At 47.5% G+C, this 23,631-nt stretch overlaps 1 protein-coding gene across 7 annotated transcripts in view; it reads right to left on the minus strand.

Annotated features, from left to right (window-relative positions):
* LOC101948250 (leucine-rich repeat-containing protein 37A-like) overlaps nt 1-23,631 on the minus strand; it is a 58,085-nt gene that overhangs the window by 31,779 nt on the left and 2,675 nt on the right. For 3 of the 7 annotated variants that reach the window (XM_065577616.1, XM_065577620.1, XM_065577621.1), the window contains exons 2-6: nt 16,030-16,101; nt 8,038-8,109; nt 4,759-4,979; nt 2,822-2,893; nt 2,300-2,380 (exon numbers count right to left, since the gene is read on the minus strand). In XM_065577616.1, the coding sequence (XP_065433688.1) occupies nt 2,300-2,319 (20 nt within the window). In that variant the 5' untranslated portion in view covers nt 2,320-2,380; nt 2,822-2,893; nt 4,759-4,979; nt 8,038-8,109; nt 16,030-16,101. The remainder of the gene's footprint in view (nt 1-2,299; nt 2,381-2,821; nt 2,894-4,758; nt 4,980-8,037; nt 8,110-16,029; nt 16,102-23,631) is intronic. The other 4 variants (XM_065577614.1, XM_065577615.1, XM_065577617.1 and 1 more) reach the window with 2 other exon arrangements.

A 23,631-nucleotide genomic window follows, 5' to 3' on the forward strand; every position in this document is an offset into this window, starting at 1 on the left:
TGCGGGGTGTGTGTGAGTGCTCTGGCTGGGGGTGATGGCTCTGGGGTGGGGCTGGGGATGAGGGGTTCAGGGTGTGGGAGAGGGCTCAAGGGCTTGGGCAGAGCATTGGAATGTGTGTGTGTGGGGGGGTGAAGACTCCAGCTGGGGGTGCAGACTGTGGGGTGGGGCCGGGGATGAGGAGTTTGGGGTGCAGGCTGCCCCGGGGCTGGGGCCAGAGGACTCCCCCTAGCCCTCCCCCTGCTGGCAGCAGTGAACTCTGGGGAAGGGGCCCCGCTCTCCCCGCTGGCAGCAGTGAGCTCTAGGAGAGGGACCCCCCCCCCACCTGCAGCATGGAGCTCCAGGGCTGGGGGAGAGGCCCGCAGCAGCCCTGCATGTCGCAACTTGCTCCCCTCCCCAGTCCCTGTCCACCCCCTACCTCTCTCCTCTCCAGGCTCCTGTGGCTGCACGGCCCTTTATAGCCTGCTGCATGGCCGCACAGCTTAGAGTGAAATTAGGCGGGGAGAGGCACCTCTCCCCCAGCCCCAGCCCAGGCGCTAGTGTGGGGAGAGAGGGCTGGGTGGAGTCCTGTCTCCCCTGCCCCACCCCAGAGCCCACATCCCAAACCTCTCATCCCCGGCCACACTCCAGAGCCTGCACCCCCAGCTGGAGCCCTCACCCCCCACACCTCAACCCTCTGCTCCAGCCCTGAACCCCTTCCCACACTCCAAACTCCTCAGCCCCATCCTTGCCACACATCACCTCCATATTGGTGCACATAGCAAAATTCATTCTGCACATGGATGGGAAAAATTAGAGGGAACATTGGCCCTGGGTATATTCAGCTAAAGATCTAAAAAACAAAATGCTTCTCCTGGAAAATACCATTCTTCTATTTTCCTCCTCAGCTCATTTGCGTCCATCATCCATGACTTTAATGTCATCTTTGACTCTGAACTCTCTGTCTTCCCCCATTTCCCCAGTTTGTAAACCTGCCTGTCCCCCAAGTATGCCATACATCTGCTGGAATTGTCCTCCACACCTCCATCTGATTTATTGCAACCCTTAACATTCCGGCTTTGCAGTCTCCAATGAAAGCAGAAAGCTGTAGCCTACCCCCTTGTACATATCAACCTTGGCTTCATCATGCTCAGTCTTCAAAGTCCAATGGCTCTCTGTTTATTTCAGGATACAGTTCAAAACTGCTCTCTTTGCTTTTAAAAATGCTGCTTTGTAGAGCTGGTTGGAAAATTGGAGGCGGCTTTTCCACAAAAAATTTCAGTGAAACATAAATATTTGTTTTCATTGACGTTTTCTGTGGAAAAAATGGACTTTTTATTGAAAATCCGAAGACCACAAAAATAAAAAGTTTTGGCCCAAAGCTGTTGAAAATAGATTTTTTTTTGTTTTGGCCACATATTTTTGGTTTTCTGACGAAATACTGGAATTTTGAGGAAAGCAGACACTTTTCTTGAAAATTTCTTTCAGTCAAAAACCCAATTTCCTGTTGAAAAAACATTTTGATGGAACATTTCCAAGCCGCCCTACACCTTCAGCTTCCCTCAGCCTCTGGCCTGTCTCCACTCCCTCCTTGCTCCCCCCACTTAGCCACTTGGGCCCTCTATCACTTCCCAGGGCTGTTGGGGTGGCTGGCTGCCCTGCAGCTTTTGACATCTGGGTCACATTCTCCATCTTTCCACACTGACTCTCCTCATTCTTCCTTGGCCACCTCCAAGCTTCTCTTGCCCTCTGCTGTTGTGTGGAGGTTGGGGCTACAGTCAGCCCTTCACCCTTGTTACAGGGGAGCTGCGCAGCCTGTGGCAGCCACTGCAGAGTATAAAGTCACTCTGCACTTCACTAATGCTCTTTCTGAGAATGAGCTGAGCTCAACACGTTCTTGGGCTTCAGCCATCCAGACTGAGGCCTTAAACATTGACCTGCCCCCAGGTGCTGAGGCCTATGAAATAAATGCTCCTGCTGTAGGCAAGGGCTGAAGGCCCTGAGACTGGTGGTCCTTCTGCAACTTGTCTCCTAGGGAGCGGCTATTGCTCTCTCGTGGTTTTCGAGAGGGAGGGGATTTTTTCTCTATCCCTCCATCCTCCCTATCTTCTTGTGAGCACCCTTTTCCTTCTTCTGCTCTCCCACCTGGCACTGGCACAACCTTAGGCAGTGCCCACCCCCCACAGCAGGTTTGCTAGGAGCTTCCTGTGCTGTCTCACATGAGTCTGGCAGCGTGCAGAGCCATGTTGTGAGGAACGCCATTGGAGAACCAAAGATCCTGTAAAAAGAACCCACCCTCAAATAATCTCAATCTTACACTTACAATTTCTGCAAAAACTGCATCCCATGCCAGGCCTGGAATGTCCCGTAACGAAGCTCTGTAATGAGATTACCGCCAAGGTTTCTGGGAAAAGAAACAATTGTAGAAATAAATCCAGCCTGTTGGATAGGAATTTAGTAGTTAGCAATTTTGATTGGTAGGGAATATGCAAATCCCAGGTGGATTAGTGAGGAAATTCTGTTACTTTCTGCATTTGTTTAGCTCGTCAAATAGAGGAAGTGAAATGCACATGTGGTTAATCTCTTTCTGTTCCAGGATATAGTAAACCTTTAAGAAACAACCTCAGCTAAATCTGTATATGGACAACCACCTATAGGTGTCTCTCTAGCTATATATCAGTCTGTCTTCTAGTAGTATAACTTCAGTCACACTTATAAAGCTAATTGGGACAAAATACTACCACTAGAATTGATTCTACCACTAGACAGGTTACATAGATGTAGACAGACTTCAGTAAACATTGCTTACTATACAGAACACTATAAAGTCATTTTTATAACTTACATATACTGCAAAAAAGGTAGAGGCTCAAATGCATGTTTCTCAATAAACAGGATTTTGTTGCAGGATAAATCCCTGTTAAAATAACAAATTGAGATTATGGAAATATTAATCACACTTGAACATCATTTACTTTCATTCGCCTTGACACAAACAGCAAAGATTACATGTAGTTATGATTTCATTGGGAATTTCTATTCAATATCAGCTTGCATGAATGCATAATTGCTGAAAACCCATGTGACTTAAAGCAACCAGGTTTCAAGGACTAGACCTGAGTGAAAGTTTTTATCTGAAACTTTTTTCGGCTGAAAAATGCAAATTTGGGTTGACCGAAACATTTTTTCTAGTTCAAAATGACTTTTTGTTTGAATTGTACCTCAATGTTATTTTTAAAAAGGCTAATCTCAAAAATGAAACAATGTTTTGTTTTAGTGTGAACAAAATTTGTTCAGTTTGCCGAAAATTTTGAAAAAAATTATTTTCAGGCCAACTTGAAGTGATTCTCCCACCCCACCCCCACCCTCACCCCATTTTTCAGTTTGGCCAGAAAATAGAAAAGGTATTTGCACAGCTCTATTAAGGATCTTATTCATCACTATTTCAGTTCAATTATTTCTATTTTGCTCTGATCTCAGTGACCTCATTGGCTTCCAATACACAAATGATTTAAAGTTTGACCTTCCTCCCTGGGAATAGACAATGCCGTTAAAGGGGCATAGGCTGGCACTTCTTAATCATCACACCAATGAGTAGCAAGTGACTCTTGGCAATTATGTGGACAGGAGTTACATGAAGGGACTCCAATCACACAACGTCCCCTCTTCTTTCTTTCCCTGCTTGTTGAAGCCAGGCATAATGTGATGAACAGTGCCTCCTCTCTCAGGCATAGTGGACTCACCTTGGGAGTTGCTATTGTTGCAAGTGATAAAGGGGGGATTATATTTTCTCTTTTAAAAACATCGGATACTATATACAATAAATTATGTTAAAAGAATGCTACTGAGGTTTCAAACTCAAAAGTTTGAAAATACCAGAATTAAGGTTGCCTGTGAACCTTAATTCTGCGTCCTGGTGCATATGCATTATGTTTGTCTTTAATTACATGATCAGTTTTTTTTCTATAGGATCATGTCATTCAGTGCACAGGATGGATAGTGCCAGTGAACAATCAGGGTTGTGTAGTGAATGAGGCTGTTGCCTGTAGGACCCATACCTCATTCGCTGCAGACACAGGTGCTGACTTTTGTTTTGCTGGTGTTTTTACTGGTGGGTGCTCCTCTCCCCCCACTTCCCCCATGCAAGAGTCAGGCAGGGCCTCGGGGGGGAGGGGGCAGAAGAGGCCAAGCAGGGGTGGAGCAGGGGGGCCCCCACAAAAGATTAATCCCACCCTGCAAGTGCTGAGCACCCCCTATTTTTTTTGGTGGGTGCTTGATCCCCGGAGCACCCATGGAATTGGCGCCTATGGTTGCAGATGTTGGAAGATGTGTAGTGAGCAAGCAGGCAACTGCAGTAAGAGAAAGGGTGGCTTGTGGTTAATTTAGTTGAATGTCAAATTTAGAACAAGCCCATTTACATGCATATTTTTTACATGTGCAATCTTAAATGTGGCATCTGCTGACTTTGGAGTGCTTCAGTTTTCAAGCTTGTGACAGGGTGGTCTATCTCTTTAAGAGACTGTTTGTTTCCCATCCATGCCCAAATTTGGCATCTAAACCACATCCCACAGCTGACACATATGTCCTAAAGACCAAGTGTGTGTGTCACTTATTTAAAAAAAAAAAAAAAAAAAAAGCGCTCCAGACCAGTCAAGGTAAAATAAAATAGACTCCCCTCAATGGGAAAAGAAACAAAAACACCAAGTCCACACTCAGTAAAGATGACTATAAATAACAACATAAGGATCTGAACACAAAGTAATATTAGAGTCCTGAACCTACTCCAAGTTAGTAAGCCGCCGCCTTCTTCAGAGGTTTTTGCTTTTTCTCCCCTAAGGCCTCAGGTGCCTATTTGCTAAACTGGTGCACCTGTTAATCTGGCTGTAGCTCTTCTGGTCATTAGCAGCCTGGCAACCACCAACAGTAGCTTTTAGAGAGGAATATGTATTTGCCTATTTGTTCTTTTCCTAGTATTCTGGGAAGGGTCCAAGGAAGAGGGAGTGCTGCAGTAATTAACCAAAAGAAAAAAGTAAACAAAAGCCAAATTTGCTACCTTTATACTTCACTGGTATCATGTTCATTCACTCATACTACACAACACAGGAAAACCCAGCATGGGAAAAAAATTGAATCTGAAAGGAAAAAACCCTCCCACCTCAAAAAAGTTTTTAAAGAGACAGACCACTCTGTCACAAACCCTCACGTGTTTTTAACAAGAATTTTTGTGTGAAATTTCCTAGATGTTTTTTTAAAAAGAAAAATGGGGAAAAAATTAATATAGTATCTTCATTATTTGCCAAGACAGCATAAAAATCCCCCAAATGAATCAAGGATCGCGCACGCCTTGAAATAATTGATCAAATAAGACAGACCTCCTGCAGAGCCCTGATCTGCCATATTTCCCTTGGGAATGCCATCTTTGGGAGGAGCAAACCCACTCCCTCCAATAGGACAATGTGGGCAAATCTCCATGGAGATTTCCTCACAAAAACATCTCTCCTGCAGCCTTTCACATGGGAAGGGACACTATAGGTCCCTGTCTTTGACTTTGCATCTGCTTGCTGTTGAAACCATTCAGGATCCCAGGAGCAGAGTAAACAGCTGGAGCAGATGAGCTGGAAAGTAGATAAGATCCTAAGCTCAGGCTTTATCTTCACTGCAAAATAGCTCTCTCCATGTAAAACCCCAGTGAAGACAAGGCACAGGCAGTTTTTACATTGATGTAGCTGTTTTTACCTTTCATAGATTCATAGATTCATAGATTCAAGGACTGGAAGGGACCTCGAGAGGTCATCGAGTCCAGTCCCCTGCCCGCATGGCAGGACCAAATACTGTCTAGACCATCCCTGATAGACATTTATCTAACCTACTCTTAAATATCTCCAGAGACGGAGATTCCACAACCTCCCTAGGCAATTTGTTCCAGTGTTTAACCACCCTGACAGTTAGGAACTTTTTCCTAATGTCCAACCTAGACCTCCCTTGCTGCAGTTTAAGCCCATTGTTTCTGGTTCTATCCTTAGAGGCTAAGGTGAACAAGTTCTCTCCCTCCTCCTTATGACACCCTTTTAGATACCTGAAAACTGCTATCATGTCCCCTCTCAGTCTTCTCTTTTCCAAACTAAACAAACCCAGTTCTTTCAGCCTTCCTTCATAGGTCATGTTCTCAAGACCTTTAATCATTCTTGTTGCTCTTCTTTGGACCCTTTCCAATTTCTCCACATCTTTTTTAAAATGCGGCGCCCAGAACTGGACACAATACTCCAGCTGAGGCCTAACCAGAGCAGAGTAGAGCGGAAGAATGACTTCTTGTGTCTTGCTCACAACACACCTGTTAATGCATCCCAGAATCAGGTTTGCTTTTTTTGCAACAGCATCACACTGTTGACTCATATTTAGCTTGTGGTCCACTATAACCCCTAGATCCCTTTCTGCCGTACTCCTTCCTAGACAGTCTTTTCCCATTCTGTATGTGTGAAATTGATTTTTCCTTCCTAAGTGGAGCACTTTGCATTTGTCTTTGTTAAACTTCATCCTGTTTAACTCAGACCATTTCTCCAATTTGTCCAGATCATTTTGAATTATGACCCTGTCCTCCAAAGTAGTTGCAATCCCTCCCAGTTTGGTATCATCCGCAAACTTAATAAGCGTACTTTCTATGCCAATATCTAAGTCGTTGATGAAGATATTGAACAGAGCCGGTCCCAAAACAGACCCCTGCGGTACCCCACTCGTTACGCCTTTCCAGCAGGATTGGGAACCATTAATAACAACTCTCTGAGTACGGTTATCCAGCCAGTTATGCACCCACCTTATAGTAGCCCCATCTAATTTGTACTTGCCTAGTTTATCGATAAGAATATCATGCGAGACCGTATCAAATGCCTTACTAAAGTCTACCTTAACTGTAGCTAGTTGAGATCAACCCTATACTGCTCATCTGGGATTGTCCTCAGCTACAGCGAGTTAAAAGCTACTGTATCTTGTCTCCACTAAGAATTTACATCAGGATAGCTATTGCGATTTAGTTATCTTGACATAAAAACACCTGTTTTTGCAATGAAGATATAGCCTCAGGCAAATGGACTGAAATAGAGAAGAGAAATAAAATTCTGTAAAACAAGGCAGATGCTGCTGAAACCCAGCATTGTCTCTGTTATGAGGGCATGTCTACACAACAGCCTACTGACATATATTAGGTCGATTTATAGCCACTGCAGTAATTACTGATGTGGCTGATGTCCACACAACCCTCCTTCTATCAGTGGTGCACATCCTCATCAGGAGCGCCTCCCCCGACTGAGGAGGGGCAGTGTGGGGGGCTGAGAGCCAGGGCTCTCAGCTCTGTGCAGCTCCCTGCCGGGCTATCGGCTCCCCGCTCCCACCTGGGCTTCTCGCCTCCAGGATGGCAGGCTGGGAACAAGGGTGGGGGAGGCAGCCAGGCTGGAGCCCATCTGGGAAGAGGAGCCAGTCTCTAGCTGCCAGGTTTTCTTGTCAATTTTACAGCTCCAGCATGGAGTCGTGAAATTGACAAGACAGCCAACAGCCCATGTAAGTAACGCAGAGTCTACACAGACACTGCCTCACCCTAACTACACCAACATAAGCCTTATGCCTTTCATGGAGGTGGAGTTATGATGTCAATGTAGTATGGCACTTACATCAACAGGGCTGCCCAGAGGATTCAGGGGGCCCGGGGCAAAGCAATTTCGGGAGCCCCTTCCATAAAAAAAGTTGTAATACTATAGAATACTATATTCTCGTGGGGGCCCCTGTGGGGCCCGGGGCAAATTGCCCCACTTGCCCCCCCCCCCCCCCCCCCGGGCAGCCCTGTACATCAGTGGTAGCAAGGCTGCAGTGTGTACAATGACATACTTAGGTTGACGTACTCTGCCTTACATTGACCTAACTGTGTAGTGTAGAAGACCAGACCTGAGTTGTCCCCAAGATCCCAGCTTTAAAACCATTAATTGCTTTAAAATAACCCAAAGGAGCACTGTCAACAAATAGCAGTTTGTCAATTATACTGTAAATTAAGTACTACTAGAAATAAACACGTACAGGTGCTTTAGCGACAGCAAGCCCTCGAGTGAATCTTTCTGCAGTTTGCTTAAGTCATTGTCCTTGAGAACTCTGAAAACACAGACAAAATGGTTTACTTGCTATACCAACAATAATCAAGAGAGAAACAAATCTCTTCAGCAGAAAACTATGTTAAAATAGCATCTCTCAAAAGCCTGGTCTACGCTACAGGGTTAGGTCGAATTTAGCCGCGTTAGGTCGATTTAAAAATGACTGCGTCCACACAACCAACCCCGTTCCGTCAACCTAAAGGGCTCTTAAAATCGACTTCTGTACTCCTCCCTGGTGAGGGGAGTAGCGCTAAAATCAACCTTGCTGGGTCAAATTTGGGGTAGTGCGGACACAAATCGACGGTATTGGCCTCCAGGAGCTATCCCAGAGTGCTCCATTGTGACCGCTCTGGACAGCACTTTGAACTCCAATGCACTAGCCAGGTACCCAGGAAAAGCCTGGGGAACTTTTGAATTTCATTTCCTGTTTGGTCAGCGTGGTGAGCTCAGCAGCACAGGTGACCATGCAGTCCCCCCAGAATCGTAAACGAGCTCCAGCATGGAGCGAACGGGAGACACTGGATCTGATTGCTGTATGGGGAGAAGCATCTGTGCAGGCCGAACTCCGACCAAAAAGAAGAAATGCAAATATATTTGCCAAAATCTCCCAGGGCATGTTGGACAGAAGCTACAACAGGGACACGCAGCAGTGCCGTGTGAAAGTTAAGGAGCTCAGGCAAGCCTACCAAAAGACAAAGGAGGCAAACGGTCGTTCTGGGTCAGAGCCCCATACATGCCGCTTCTATGACCAGCTGCATGGCATTCTAGGTGGGGACCCTACCACTATCCCACCACTGTCCGTGGACACCTGCAAGGGGGGAGTCTCACGTAACAGGGAGAAGGATTTTGCGGATGAGGAAGAGGAGGAGGAGGAGAATGTGCAGCAGGCAAGCGGTGAATCCATTCTCCCAGGCAGCCAGGAACTTTTCATCACCCTGGAGCCAATACCCTCCCAAGGTGGGATCCCCGACCCTGAAGCTGGAGAAGGCCCCTCCGGTGAGTGCACATTTGTAACTACAGTACAGGGTTTAAAAGCAATAGTGTTTAATGTTTGATTTGCCCTGAAGAACTGGGATGCGTTCGCGGCCAGTACAGCTACTGGAAAGGTCTGTTCACATGTCTGGGGATGGAGCAGGAATCCTCCAGGGACATCTCCGTGAAGCTCTCCTGGAGGTACTCTGAAAGCCTTTGCAGAAGGTTTCTGGGGAGGGCTGCCTTATTTCATCCTCCATGGTAGGACACTTTACCACACCAACCCAGTAGCAAGTATTCTGGAATCATTGGAGCACAAAGTTTGGCTGCAAATGGTCCTGGGTTTTGGTCGCATTCAAGCAACATTCAGTCTATATCTTTCTGTGTTATCCTCAGTACAGTGATATCGTTCATGGTCACCTGGTTGAAATAGGGGAATTTTTGTAAGGGAACAGAAAAAGGACCCTGTTCATGCTGGGCTGTTTGCGCCTGGCTAAAAGGGATCATCCCAGAGAATAGCCACGCGGTGGGGTGGAGATAGGTGTGTGCTGCACATCCACCCGAAAACCACAGCCCCTCCTTTCAAATGTGAAACCCAACCCATTGCTTGCTCTGGGAAAGGAGGGTGCTGCAGTTTGAAAACATTTCCACATGTTATGAAGGTGTTAGAAGCCAAACCTGCGTACCCTTTGGCTTACCATGGCTGCCTGGAAACCGAATTCTATTGCCCAGACGTGTGTGATGTGTCACCATACTAGCAGTGGGCACTCAATATAAAAAGCAAAATGCAACCTTGTACCTAAAGCACATGTGCCTTCTGCTGTTTTGTTTGATTTGCTGTGAAAGAGTCTCCCTTTTGTTCTCAGAAATGTATCATCTTAAATTTTACTCTCCCTTTTTATCTCCCCCCAGGTGCAAATGTTTCTACGCTCCCCCTATCATCTCCGTCCCTGAGGTTATTGCAGGTTAGAAGGCGAAAAAAACACACTTGCGATGACATGTTTTCCGAGCTCATGCAGGCCTCCCGAACTAATAGGGCACAGCTTAATGCATGGAGGCATTCAGTGGCAGAAGCCAGGAAAGAATTAAGTGAGCGCGAAGAGCAGAGGCAGGATGCGATGCTGAGGCTAATGGGAGAGCAAACGGACACAATGAAGCGTCTGTTGGGGGAGCAAACGGACATGATGAAGCGTCTGTTGGAGCTGCAGGAAATCCAACAAAAGCACAGACCCTCCCTCCCGCTGCATCCACTGTATAACTGCATGCCCTCCTCCCCAAGTTCCATATCCACCTCACCCAGACACCCAAGAATTAATAAAGAAAGAATGAATGGTTTGAAAACAATAGTTACTTTATTTTGAAGGGGGGAGGGTGGTTGGCTTACAGGGAATTAAAATCAACAAAGGGGGCGGGTTTGCATCAAGGAGAAACACACACAACTGTCACACTGAAGCCTGGCCAGTCATGAAACTGGTTTTCAAAGCCTCTCTGATGCACAGTGCGCCTTGCTGTGCTCTTTTAATCGCCCTGGTGTCTGGCTGCTCAAAATCGGACTCCAGGCGATTTGCCTTAACCTCCCACCCCACCATAAACGTCTCCCCCTTTCTCTCTCAGATATCGTGGGGCACAAAGCAAGCAGCAATAAAAATTGGAATGTTGTTTGCGCTGAGGTCTGACCTACTCAGCAAACAGCGCCAGAGAGCTTTTAAACATCCAAAGGCACATTCTACCACCATTCTGCACTTGCTCAGCCTATAGTTGAACTACTTCTTACTACTGTCCAGGCTGCCTGTGTAAGTCTTCATGAGCCGTGGGACCAAGGGGTAGGCTGGGTCCCCAAGGATAACTATTGGCATTTCAACTTCCCCAATGGTAATTTTCTGGTCTGGGAAGTAAGTCCCTTCTTGCAGCTGCTCAAATAGCCCGAAGTTCCTAAATATGCAAGTGTCATGCACCTTTCCCAGCCATCCCACATTGATGTCGGTGAAACATCCCTTGTGATCCACCAGTGCTTGCAGCACCATTGAGAAGTATCCCTTGCAGTTTATGTACTGGTTGGCAAGGTGGTCCAGTGCCAAGATGGGGATATGCATTCCGTCTATCGCCCCACAACAGTTAGAGAACCCTATTGCAGGAAAGCCATCCAGTATGACCTGCACATTTCCCAGAGTCACTACCCTTGATAACAGAACGCCAATGATTGATTGGCTACTTGGATCACAGCAAACCCCACAGTAGACTTGTCCACTCCAAATTGATTTCCAACTGACCGGCAGCAGTCAGGCATTACAAGCTTCCACAGGGCTATCACCACTCGCTTCTCAACTGTCAGGGCTGCTCTCATCTTGGTATTCCTGCACTTCAGGGTGGGGGAAAGCAACTCACAGAGTTCCAGGAAAGTGGACTTACGCATGTGAAAGTTTTGCAGCCACTGTGAAACATCCCATACCTGCAACATTATGCGGTCCCACCAGTCTGTGCTTGTTTGCCTGGCCCAGAATCGGCGTTCCACTGTATCAACCAGCCCCAATGCCACCATGATGTCCCAATTGCCACAGCCTGTGCTTTCAGGAACATCTGTGTCCATGTCCTCAACAAAATTCTCCTCGTGCTGGCATCTCTTAGCCCGGGTCTGCATATACTGCAGGATAATGCGCAAGGTGTTTACAATGCTCACAACAGCAGCGGTGACAGTGAGCTGAGCGGGCTCCATGCTTGCTGTGGTATGGCGTCTGCTCGGGTAACCCAGGAAAAAAGGCGCAAAATGATTGTCTGCCATTGCTTTCACGGAGGGAGGGGCGACTGACGACATGTACCCAAAACCACCTGCGACAATGTTTTTCCCCACCAGGCATTGTGAGCTTAACCCAGAATTCCAATGGGCGGCGGAGACTGCGGGAACTGTGGGATAGCTACCCACAGTAGCTTGGAACCACTTAAATCCTACTTTCTGTATTTAATAAAATCACATTTTACTTATTATTTAACCCAGAGGATGCATTAAGATCTGGTGGGGGAGGGGGGAAGAACTGCTGTGCATATCTCTCTATCAGTGTTATAGAGGGCGAACAATTTTTGAGTTTACCCTGTGTAAGCTTTATACAGGGTAAAACGGATTTATTTGGGGTTTGGACCCCATTGGGAGTTGGGCATCTGAGTGTTAAAGACAGGAACACTTCTTAAGCTGCTTTCAGTTTAAATCTACAGCTGTTAGGGGACGTGGTTCAGACCTGGGTCTGGTTTTGCAGCAGGCTAGCGGGTCTGGCTCTTACCAGGCAGGGTACTGAAGTCCCAAGCTGGGAGGGCAGGGAAAGCAGGGGCAGAAGTAGTCTTGGCACATTAGTTGGCAGCCCCAAGAGGGTTTCTGTGATCCAACCCATCACATCTACATTGCAATGAAACAGCCCCATACTGTGAGCCCAAGTCAGCTGGCATGGGCCAGTCCCGGGTGTCCAACTGCAGTGTAGACATACCCTATTAGGCATGTTTTCCCATCCTTTAATCAGTCTCATGGCTCTTTTCTGAACCTTCTGCAATTTATCAACATCCTTCTTGAAATGTGGAGAACTGGCAGGATCTGATCCTCTGCTTGTATTTTTTCCCCTTTCATCTTTTGATCTATCACATCACTACATTTAATGAGTTCTGAATTAATACCTTGATAGTCTGGGTACCTCACTCCTTTCCAGGACTGCATGTCTCAAAAGCTCAGGGGTGATTTTATATTTTCGCTCCATAATTGCTGACTATTATTAGTTCACCAGATAGACAGGACTTTCTGCTCCTCAGACTGAAGCAACAGAGAGAAGAGCTAGGAGGGAGAAAGTTTCCAGTCTGTCCCTGTACCTGGCAGTCCTGGTTGTGACTCCATAGTTAAGATGGTAAGACCCAGTCTAAATTCTTGTGTGTTGACCTGGTGCTAAATTCCTCCCCCTATTCCTTTCAGCCTGTAATTTCAAGGCAGAAGTTATTTTTTTAAGTTTGAAGGAAATCAGACACATAGGGCAGAGTGGAAAAAACGAGATGTGTGTGTGTCTCACATTTGGAGGGAGACTGATACTTCAGATAGGATTTTCTTTTACAGTATCAAACTTCTCCTGTCCCCTGTGAGAATGGGAGAATGGACATTAGCATCCACCATGGAGACCAGTTTTCAGCCCTAACCGAGGAGTAATTGAACCCGAAGGAATTCAGAAAGTAATAAAGGAAAATGACTTACTTGTAACTGGAGTTCTCTGGTTGGCTCTGCAGAGCCACACTCTTGGAGCAATGAGTCCTTGAGCTATTTACAAGCAGTAACTGTTGGGGCTGTGTGCATGGAACTGAACATGCGAGGTGAATCTACCATTCTAAACCTCCCCCTTCCTTACCACAGCTTGTAGCCCCATGAAAGCCTCCCAAGAAATTACAAGAATGGCTGTGGGGAGAGTATACTCTGAAAAATCCAGATTTGGTCCACCAAGCATACAGTTCCCAGGTAGACATCTTATCCTGGAAAGAAGCACACTGTTTGCAGCTTGAGATGTCTAACTGGGCCAGTCATTTCTGTCCAATTAACTGCATAATAGTGAGAACACAACTGCAAAATCATGTTCAATCTCTTTATAAAGGAACTGTAACAATTAACAACTGCTATAAAACAGTAAACTGAGCTCATGAGCACAAACAAATTGAGAAAATATATTAAAAGTCAATGTATGGTGGTTTGGGAGAGAAGAAAAAACCCAAAGGCCTTCTGTAACCTCTACTCCAGGGGTCGGCAACCTTTCAGAAGTGGTGTGACGAGTCTTCATTTATTCACTCTAATTTAAGGTTTCGCATGCCAGTAATACATTTTAATGTTTTTAGAAGGTCTCTTTCTATAAGTCTATAATATATAACTAAACTATTGTTGTATTGTAAAATAAACAAGGTTTTCAAAATGTTTAAGAAGCTTCATTTAAAATTAAATTAAAATGTTGATCTCATGCGGCCGGCCCGCTCAGCCCGCTGCTGGTCTGGGGTTCTGTTCACCTAGGCTGGCAGCGGGCAGAGCGGGGCCTGCGGCCGGGACCCCAGCTGGTAAGGGTCTGGCAGTCAGAACCCCAGACCGGCAGCAGGCTGTGCGGGGCCGGCAGTTGGGACCCCAGACCGGCAGTGGGCTGAGCGGCTCAACCCACTGCCACTCAGGGGTTCCATCCGCCGGCTCCTCCCAGCCGGGATCCTGGCTGCTGGACCCGCTCAGCCCGCTGCCGGTCTGGGTTCTGACCCCGCCCACATACAGTGGGTACCTACCTTCTCCCTGGTTCAGGCCCATTCTCTTCCTCTCTTTGCACTGAGCTGAGGGTGGGAGTGCACTGAGCACAGGGCTGGGGGTGAAGGGTCTGGCCAGGAGCTAGAATGAGGGAGGGGGCTCAGATTTGGGGCAGGAGGTTTGGGTGTGGGGCTCCCTTTTGGTGCGAGGGGTGCAGGTGGGAATGTGGGGTGTGTGTGCAGGAGCTCCCGTTTGGTGCTCAGGGTGAGGGTAGGGATGTGGGGGTGCAAGAGTCAGGGCACAGAGCTGGGACATGTGAGGGGGTGCAGGTGTCAGGGCAGGGGGTGGGAGGGTGGGTATGTGTGGGGGTGCCAGAGTCAGGACTGGGGTCGGGGGGGGGTGAAGGAGTCAAGCGGAGGGCTGGGTGTGTATGAGTGGGGCACAGGGCTCAGGGCAGAGGCCTGGAGGGGTGCAGGAGTGCGGGGCTCAGGGCAAAGGGCTGGGTGTGTGTCGGGGGGGTCAGGGCAGAGGGCTGGGGTGTGTGTGGGGGGATCAGGGCAGGGGCCTGGAGGGGATATGCCCCTATTCCACCCCCCCTTCTCCAAGGCCCTGCCCCCGCTTCTTCTCTGCCTCCGCTGGCAGCAGCGAGCATGCTTACTCTGCTCCTTCCCGACCCCCTCCCTTGCAAGGGCCATCAGCTGATTGGCTGGCAGGGAGAGAGGGACGGGAGGAGGAGGGGCAGGAACCCAGCACACTATGGGAAAAGGCAGGGAAGCCGGCAGGACCAAGCTTCTGCCCCCTGCCCCTTGCCCCCGTGGGAGGGGGGGTGGGGAGTGTGGCGGAGAAGAGCGGGCCGGGCTGAGCTGGGCAGGATTTTTAATGGCACGCTGCTGCCTGCCGAGACCTTTAATAATCGGTTCGCGTGCCGTCTTTGGCACACGTGCCATAGGTTGCCGACCCCTGCTCTACTCTAACATTCAGTTCCACGAGGGGGATGTGTGCATGGCCCCAGTGACTGATGCCAGCATGCTTCTAAGACTCATAGCATGTTTAAGTATGTCTGTTCAGACATGTCTGTGCCCCCGTGCTCATTTGAGAAAGTGCTTTTTTAGTTAGTAAGAGAGCAAATCTAACTATGCTACAATAATGTATATGAAAGTGCTTTTCTTTTCATAAACTTATCTCTATTAAATGACACCCACACAAATATATATGACAAGCATATGGCTTATTCACAATGGGCAATCACTTGGATAAGTTTTTTAAAAAATACTGCTAAGAAATAAAATGGAAGTAACCCCCCCCCCACACACACACACGTGTATGTCCTTTGTTAGTACTAGATTTTCTTCACCATTAAGGTGAACACCTCGTTAAGGGCACAACTGAGCCAATTTCAGCTTTGGATACCAACTACCAACTGGAGGGTTATCCAGATGCCTCTGTCTTTGTGAACAATGACATCAGAGTCATGGACCAATAAAGCTAGCAGGGCTTTCAGATTTCACTGTGTGAAAAGATGAACGCTAGATCAGAGAGCTGATTATCACCCATTCTAACATCCTCACCCATTTCTTTACCACCCCATGTCCTAAACTGGAATGGAAATGTGTGTGTGTGTTCTTTATTTCCTTACAGTTTCTGGCTCAAAGACTGAACGAAATACCTGGAGAATACCTTTAGCCCTCAATATATAAAATGCTAGAAAATACTCACAAATACTCAGCCCAAGGGTATCCCTTCCATACCCTTTTTTCAATGGAAGAAATAGAGTTCCCACTGAAGTCTCTGTGAAGAAATAAATGCCATTTCACTATTATCTTTAGCAAATTAATTTAAAAGATGATAATTCCATGGAGAAATGTCACTAAACAGAATACTTTGCAAACAGTTCCCCTCTGTCCTGTATTTCTCAATGCCGGTATTTAGTCATAAAAGAGTGTGATCATGCTCCTCCAAGACAAAATGCCTATTGACTTTGATGGAGCACATTCATGCCCTGAAATCTTTGCATATAGACTGAGTCTGCTGCCCCCTTCTGAAAGTCACAATCCTCCATTGGGATGGCACCACTGATTTCTGTGGAGAAGCAGGTGTCACAGAGGGCTATGGCTGGAATGAGCTGCAGGGGCAAAATAACTTGTAAGGAATAAAGGAACCTGTTTTCCTGAAAATCCTGCTACTAATAAGGGAAGAAGAAAACAAACCACTTTGGTATTGTGAGTGTGGTACCTTTATTCCCGTCCCTGCTCTCCACAAGGGATGGATTCTTTGTGGCTGTGTTCTCCGAGCTGGGTTTTCCTGGACCAGCCCCTCTTCTGATAGAGCACTGGGTTTTCTCTGCCCATTAGAGCTGGGTGAAAGTTTTTTGACTAATAATTTCTCTCTCCTACTGAAGATGTTCCATGGTGTATCAAATACTTGAATAGTCATTGGGCCAGAGAATGTGTGCGAGAGTACTTCTATAGCCTCCTGGTTAGGACATGCTCTTTTTCTAACGTCAGCAATCCCAGTTCACGGCCCTGCTCCAATAATTATCCAAAGTGGAAAAGCTTCAACAGGTAAGACTGAAAAAGTCCTGTTTCAGGCAACCCCATAGCCAGTGCTTGGGGCACTGTCCTGAGAGACTGGAGACCTGTGTGCAAATCATCCTGGGAGAGGGCACTAGACACTGGACTAAGCTTTATAAGGAAACAGCTCCTCCTATGGCTAGTTTGTGAACCTGGCTGTTCATTTCCTTTTTAAAATGCCTGGAAATGAAACTTTCATTCAAACAAAACATAGTTTGTGTCGACTTTGTCAAATCCCTACATTTTTTTGGAAGTTTCAGTTTCATTTTGACTTGCCCAGAACTGGGTTTTTTGAACCTGCCAGCAAACCATAAATCAGTTATTGATCCAGCACTGCTGCTCACCCCACCTTGGCATTGTGTTCATTTAACTTCCCAGCCTTTCCCAGGTGGTCCTGTCCCTTCTACCTGCTCTCTCAAGCTGCTGGACATGTCACTTGGCAGGTGGGAGCGATGTGCTAATACCAGACCCCATTGATGCAGCACATACCTTTGCAATGCTTGTCCATTCAGCTCTCTCATACAAATAGGGGTTTGGCCCCACAATCTTTGGCTGCCATTTCCCCTCCCCCTCACGGCGGGCAACATGCTGGCCCTGAAGGGCTGCTGCCCTCCCACCATAGAGGTAATAGAGCTATACTGCAGTGGAACTGTGGGGTTTAAGAAGGAATTCGTCCCTGTAACGGTGCAGCTTACACCACCCCTACACTGGGGGCTGATTTGATCTTTGGTACCAGTTTGAGCAGGCTTGCGGGCTGACCTCACTTACACCCTGGCTGCAATAGCTGGGGGATAGGAACACTGCAGCCATGCTCCCTCCCATCCTCAGCGTACTCTGGCATGACTCTGTGCCGGGGTGCCTGTCAGGGAAGGTGTAGAACTGGCTATGTTAGCTCTGCACCTGCTGTGGAGGCCTCCTAATCAAGGATGCAATGAACCCATGGAATCCCCCCTTGATGCTTGATAATGCTCCCATGGAAGTCAGTGGAAAAACTCCCATTGACGTCAATGGGAGCAGAATCTGGCCTATAGTTTATTATCATTGGCAAGCTGAAAGCCTGTGTGGTCGTACGTGTGTAATTCATAAATTGTAAAAAAGCCAAAAGTGTCTGAGAACTTGAAAACTGTATGGTAACAGACCATGAATTCCTCTGAGGATTAGACCTGATGATATTCCAAACAAAGAGAGCTCTCAACCATCACTTCACACTGACTCAGCAGACAATCTAGGCTGCACAGTGACAAACAGAAAGGGGACAATCTTGGAATTTTATGATGTGGATTATTTGTGTTGTGTAGTGGCCGGGGCCCCAGGATTGGGGCCAGTACCCCCAGGGTGCTAGGTGCTGTGCAAACAAACAATAAAAAGATCCCTATCTCAAGGATCTTACAATCTAAAGGAAAAGGCTCCAGGTGGAACAGACAGATAGGGGAGCACAAGGAAAACAATAATGCTGGTCAGCATGGCAGGCAGTGGTCTCAGCACACCAGTTTATAATACTCCATGTGGGATCAATCCCAAAATGTTCTGCAAGTCTTTCGAGAGCCAAGGCAAAAGAGTCATCAGCCCCTGCTGTAGAAATCATCTCTGATTCCTCTAGGGACAAGCCCCCAAACCTCCTCCTAGATGCCAGCCATCCCAGATCTTCCCCCCACATCAGTGACCACCTCACAACTTCATCTCCCAGCTTCAGAAATCCTCTTGGGGGTCCCCCCCGTTAACAAGCCAACAGCACCCCCCTTTCTTCCCCCTGCTAAATGAGACTGCAGTACCATGCCTTTTTTGACATCTCTTCTCCAGCAACAATGCCTAGATGGAATCCTTCCCAGCTCCCTGAAGCTGAGGAAAGTTCCATGTGAGGCCCTGGAAATCACAGGGGAAAACTCCACCCAAATCTCATCTGGGAGTTTGAAAATCTCCACTGGATTTCATTGAGGGTGGCTGGTGGGGGGAGGGCGTTTTCTCTGTTTGTTAGGTTAATTTGTTTCTGTCCCTTGAGTCCATTCCTTCTTCTGATTGAAGGCTGTTTTCAGGCCATATGTCACCTTTCAACCCCCAGCCACTGTGGCTGTAGAGCTGTTCAGACAATGGGGAAATCCGGGAAAGATTTTATCTTTTTTCATGGAGAAAGTGTATTCTTTTTTTCAATCACCTCATTCTCAAAACTGACTGCACTGTTTCTGATCAGAATTTAAAATAAAAATCACCTGTGGGCAGAGATCAGACCTGGAAACTTACAGCTCAAGAAGTGAAAGTTTCAGAAAGTTGTGAGTGACTGAAAACAGGCAGTTAAGATGGCAAGTGATGGTCACAGCCACTCTCACAAGCATGGCTAACCACTGACTAATGGGGAGGAAATAATGGGACTACAAACTTTGCCAGGGTGTTAATGCCAAGAATGGAGCATGTTCCATGGGGGTATAACAAGGGGGAATGGAAGGAGAAAACTGAGGGTGAAAATCAGAGAAAACATCACACCAGTGAGTTCCATTAGGTGGTTTAATAGTATCCTGGGACGCTTCATTGTTTGGAACTTTAAAAATGAGACTAGATGAAGCTCTTGGGGATGTCCTGTAGGCAGTAATCTTGCACTGGCTGCAGGACAAACGCAACGAGACCCCAGAGGTCTCGTTTCAAAATGCTGCTGCAGAGATCATTCTGCTGGCTCATCGCTTCGCCTCCGCTGTCTCCCCCTTCTCCATTGCATCAAAATCAAACATCAACTACTTGTTTTCAGAGTTAAAGCTCTTCACAGCCTGTCCCTGCCCTACCTACTATCTCTTTTATGGTATGGAGACATTAACCTCCACTTCTGTTCTGGAAATGATGCCTGTTTGGACTGACCATTTGTCAGATTTTCCAACAAGCACCACCACCACACTCTCTCTCCTATACCAACCCCCATGCTTGGGGGAAGCTCCCTTTAAAAATCCACAAGCCCCGTGTCCTCCTTCAGATCTCGACAGTGGTCAGGTAGTTAATGTGCTGTGCCCGCCCTTTATCACACTGATGGGAACCATTTCATTGTTAAATTATGCTCCCTCAGCTGTTTTCCATAGATTCATAGATTGTAAGGCCAGAAGAGACCATTATGATTATCTAGTCTATCTTCTGCCTAGAACAGACCATAGAATGTCACCCAGTGATTCCTCCGTTAAGCCCACAATTTCTGGCTGCACTTTTAAAAAGCCATCCAATCCTGATTTAACGAACGGTATATAAGGGCAGTCAGCAGCGAACCAGCTGAGCGGCGAACAGCAGAGGCTAACAGCGGGAGTTTGCCTGGGAGTTCGCGCGGGGAGAGCGCACTGAGGCTTACATCTGCAGGTTTCTCTGAGTAGTTCCTGCAACAGTTGAGGAAGCTCCTAAGAGGACGGTGATATGGAAGGTGAGCGATCAGCTGTTGTAACCTGCACAGGTTGTGCCATGTTTGTCTTTCTTCCACAGGACAGAAGCGACTTTGTCTGTACAAAGTGCAAGCTGGTCTCCATGTTGGAAGAGAAGGTTCGAGGGCTGGAGAAACGAGTGTCGACTCTGCGTTGCATAAGGGAAAATGAAGATTTCCTGGACAGACGTCAGGAGATGCTTCTACGGCCACAATGTTCTGAAGATTCAGAGCAGGCGCAGCAGGGACAGAAGGATTGTGAGGAGGTTTGGCAGCATGTGACCTCCAGAAGGAGAAAGAGGAGCGTCCATGCACCAGCAATGGAGATACAGGTGAGCAATCGTTTCCATGTTCTCTCTACAGGTACTAATGCGGAGAGTGGACTAGATGACCCATCTGAGGGAAGGGAGCAGAAGGAGACTCCACCGATTGGAAGGCAAAAGATGCACTGTCCTAGGGATGGGGGTTCCACGACCACCACTCCCAAGAGGAGGAGGAGGGTGGTGGTGGTCGGGGACTCCCTCCTCAGGGGGACTGAGTCATCTATCTGCCGCCCCGACCGGGAAAACCGAGAGGTCTGCTGCTTGCCAGGAGCTAGGATACACGATGTGACGGAGAGACTGCCGAGACTCATCAAGCCCTCGGATCGCTACCCCTTCCTGCTTCTCCACGTGGGCACCAATGATACTGCCAAGAATGAGAGAACTGGAAGTCCTGGCACAGTCAGGGAACTATGATGTGATTGGAATAACAGAGACTTGGTGGGATAACTCACATGACTGGAGTACTGTCATGGATGGATATAAACTGTTCAGGAAGGACAGGCAGGGCAGAAAAGGTGGGGGAGTTGCGTTGTATGTAAGAGAGGAGTATGACTGCTCAGAGCTCCGGTATGAAACTGCAGAAAAACCTGAGAGTCTCTGGATAAAGTTGAGAAGTGTGAGCAACAAGGGTGATGTCGTGGTTGGAGTCTGCTATAGACCACCAGACCAGGGGGATGAGGTGGACGAGGCTTTCTTCTGGCAACTAGCAGAAGTTGCTAGATCGCAGGCCCTGGTTCTCATGGGAGACTTTAATCACCCTGATATCTGCTGGGAGAGCAATACAGCGGTGCACAGGCAATCCAGGAAATTTTTGGATAGTGTAGGGGACAATTTCCTGGTGCAAGTGCTGGAGGAACCAACTAGGGGCAAAGCTTTTCTTGACCTGCTACTCACAAACAGGGAAGAACTAGTAGGGGAAGCAAAAGTGGATGGGAACCTGGGAGGCAGTGACCATGAGATGGTCGAGTTCAGGATCCTGACACAAGGAAGAAAGGAGAGCAGCAGAATACGGACCCTGGACTTCAGAAAAGCAGACTTTGACTCCCTCAGGGAACAGATGGGCAGGATCCCCTGGGAGAATAACATGAAGGGCAAAGGGGTCCAGGAGAGCTGGCTGTATTTTAAAGAATCCTTATTGAGGTTGCAGGAACAAACCATCCCGATGTGTAGAAAGAATAGTAAATATGGCAGGCGACCAGCTTGGCTAAACAGTGAAATCCTTGCTGATCTTAAACGCAAAAAAGAAGCTTACAAGAAGTGGAAGATTGGACAAATGACCAGGGAGGAGTATAAAAATATTGCTCAGGCGTGCAGGAGTGAAATCAGGAAGGCCAAATCACACTTGGAGTTGCAGTTAGCAAGAGATGTTAAGAGTAACAAGAAGGGTTTCTTCAGGTATGTTAGCAACAAGAAGAAAATCAAGGAAAGTGTGGGCCCCTTACTGAATGAGGGAGGCAACCTAGTGACCGAGGATGTGGAAAAAGCTAATGTACTCAATGATTTTTTTGCCTCTGTCTTCACGCACAAGGTCAGCTCCCAGATTGCTGCACTGGGCAGTACAGCATGGGGAGAAGGTGACCAACTCTCTGTGGAGAAAGAAGTGGTTCGGGACTATTTAGAAAAACTGGACGTGCACAAGTCCATGGGGCCGGATGCGCTGCATCCAAGGGTGCTAAAGGAGTTGGCGGGTGAGATTGCAGAGCCATTAGCCATTATTTTTGAAAACTCATGGCGATCGGGGGAGGTCCTGGATGACTGGAAAAAGGCTAATGTAGTGCCCATCTTTAAAAAAGGGAAGAAGGAGGATCCGGGGAACTACAGGCCAGTCAGCCTCACCTCAGTCCCTGGAAAAATCATGGAGCAGGTCCTCAAGGAATCAATTATGAAACATTTAGAGGAGAGGAAAGTGATCAGGAACAGTCAGCATGGATTCACGAAGGGGAAGTCGTGCCTGACTAACCTAATTGCCTTCTATGATGAGATAACTGGCTCTGTGGATGAGGGGAAAGCAGTGGACGTGTTATTCCTTGACTTTAGCAAAGCTTTTGATACGGTCTCCCACAGTATTCTTGCCGCCAAGTTAAAGAAGTATGGGCTGGATGAATGGAGTGTAAGGTGGATAGAAAGCTGGCTAGATCGTCGGGCTCAACGGGTAGTGATCAATGGCTCCATGTCTAGTTGGCAGCCGGTTTCAAGCGGAGTGCCCCAAGGGTCGGTCCTGGGGCCGGTTTTGTTTAATATCTTTATTAATGATCTGGAGGATGGTGTGGACTGCACTCTCAGCAAGTTTGCAGATGACACTAAACTGGGAGGCGTGGTAGATACACTAGAGGGTAGGGATCGGATACAGAGGCACCTAGACAAATTAGAGGATTGGGCCAAAAAAAACCTGATGAGGTTCAACAAGGACAAGTGCAGAATCCCATGCACTGCTACAGACTAGGGACCAAATGGCTAGGTAGCAGTTCTGCAGAAAAGGACCTAGGGGTCACAGTGGACGAGAAGCTGGATATGAGTCAACAGTGTGCTCTTGTTGCCAAGAAGGCTAACGGCATTTTGGGCTGTATAAGTAGGGGCATTGCCAGCAGATCGAGGGACGTGATCGTTCCCCTTTATTCGACATTGGTGAGGCCTCATCTGGAGTACTGTGTCCAGTTTTGGGCCCCACACTACAAGAAGGATGTGGAAAAATTGGAAAGAGTCCAGCGGAGGGCAACAAAAATGATTAGGGGTCTGGAGCACATGACTTATGAGGAGAGGCTGAGGGAACTGGGATTGTTTAGTCTCCAGAAGAGAAGAATGAGGGGAGATTTGATAGCAGCCTTCAACTACCTGAAGGGGGGTTCCAAAGAGGATGGAGCTCTGCTGTTCTCAGTGGTGGCAGATGACAGAACAAGGAGCAACGGTCTCAAGTTGCAGTGGGGGAGGTCCAGGTTGGATATCAGGAAAAACTATTTCACTAGGAGGGTGGTGAAACACTGGAATGCGTTACCTAGGGAGGTGGTGGAGTCTCCTTCCTTGGAGGTTTTTAAGGCCCGGC

The sequence above is a fragment of the Chrysemys picta genome, chromosome 24, assembly GCF_011386835.1.
Source record: "Chrysemys picta bellii isolate R12L10 chromosome 24, ASM1138683v2, whole genome shotgun sequence".
NCBI classification, from domain to species: Eukaryota; Metazoa; Chordata; order Testudines; family Emydidae; genus Chrysemys; species Chrysemys picta.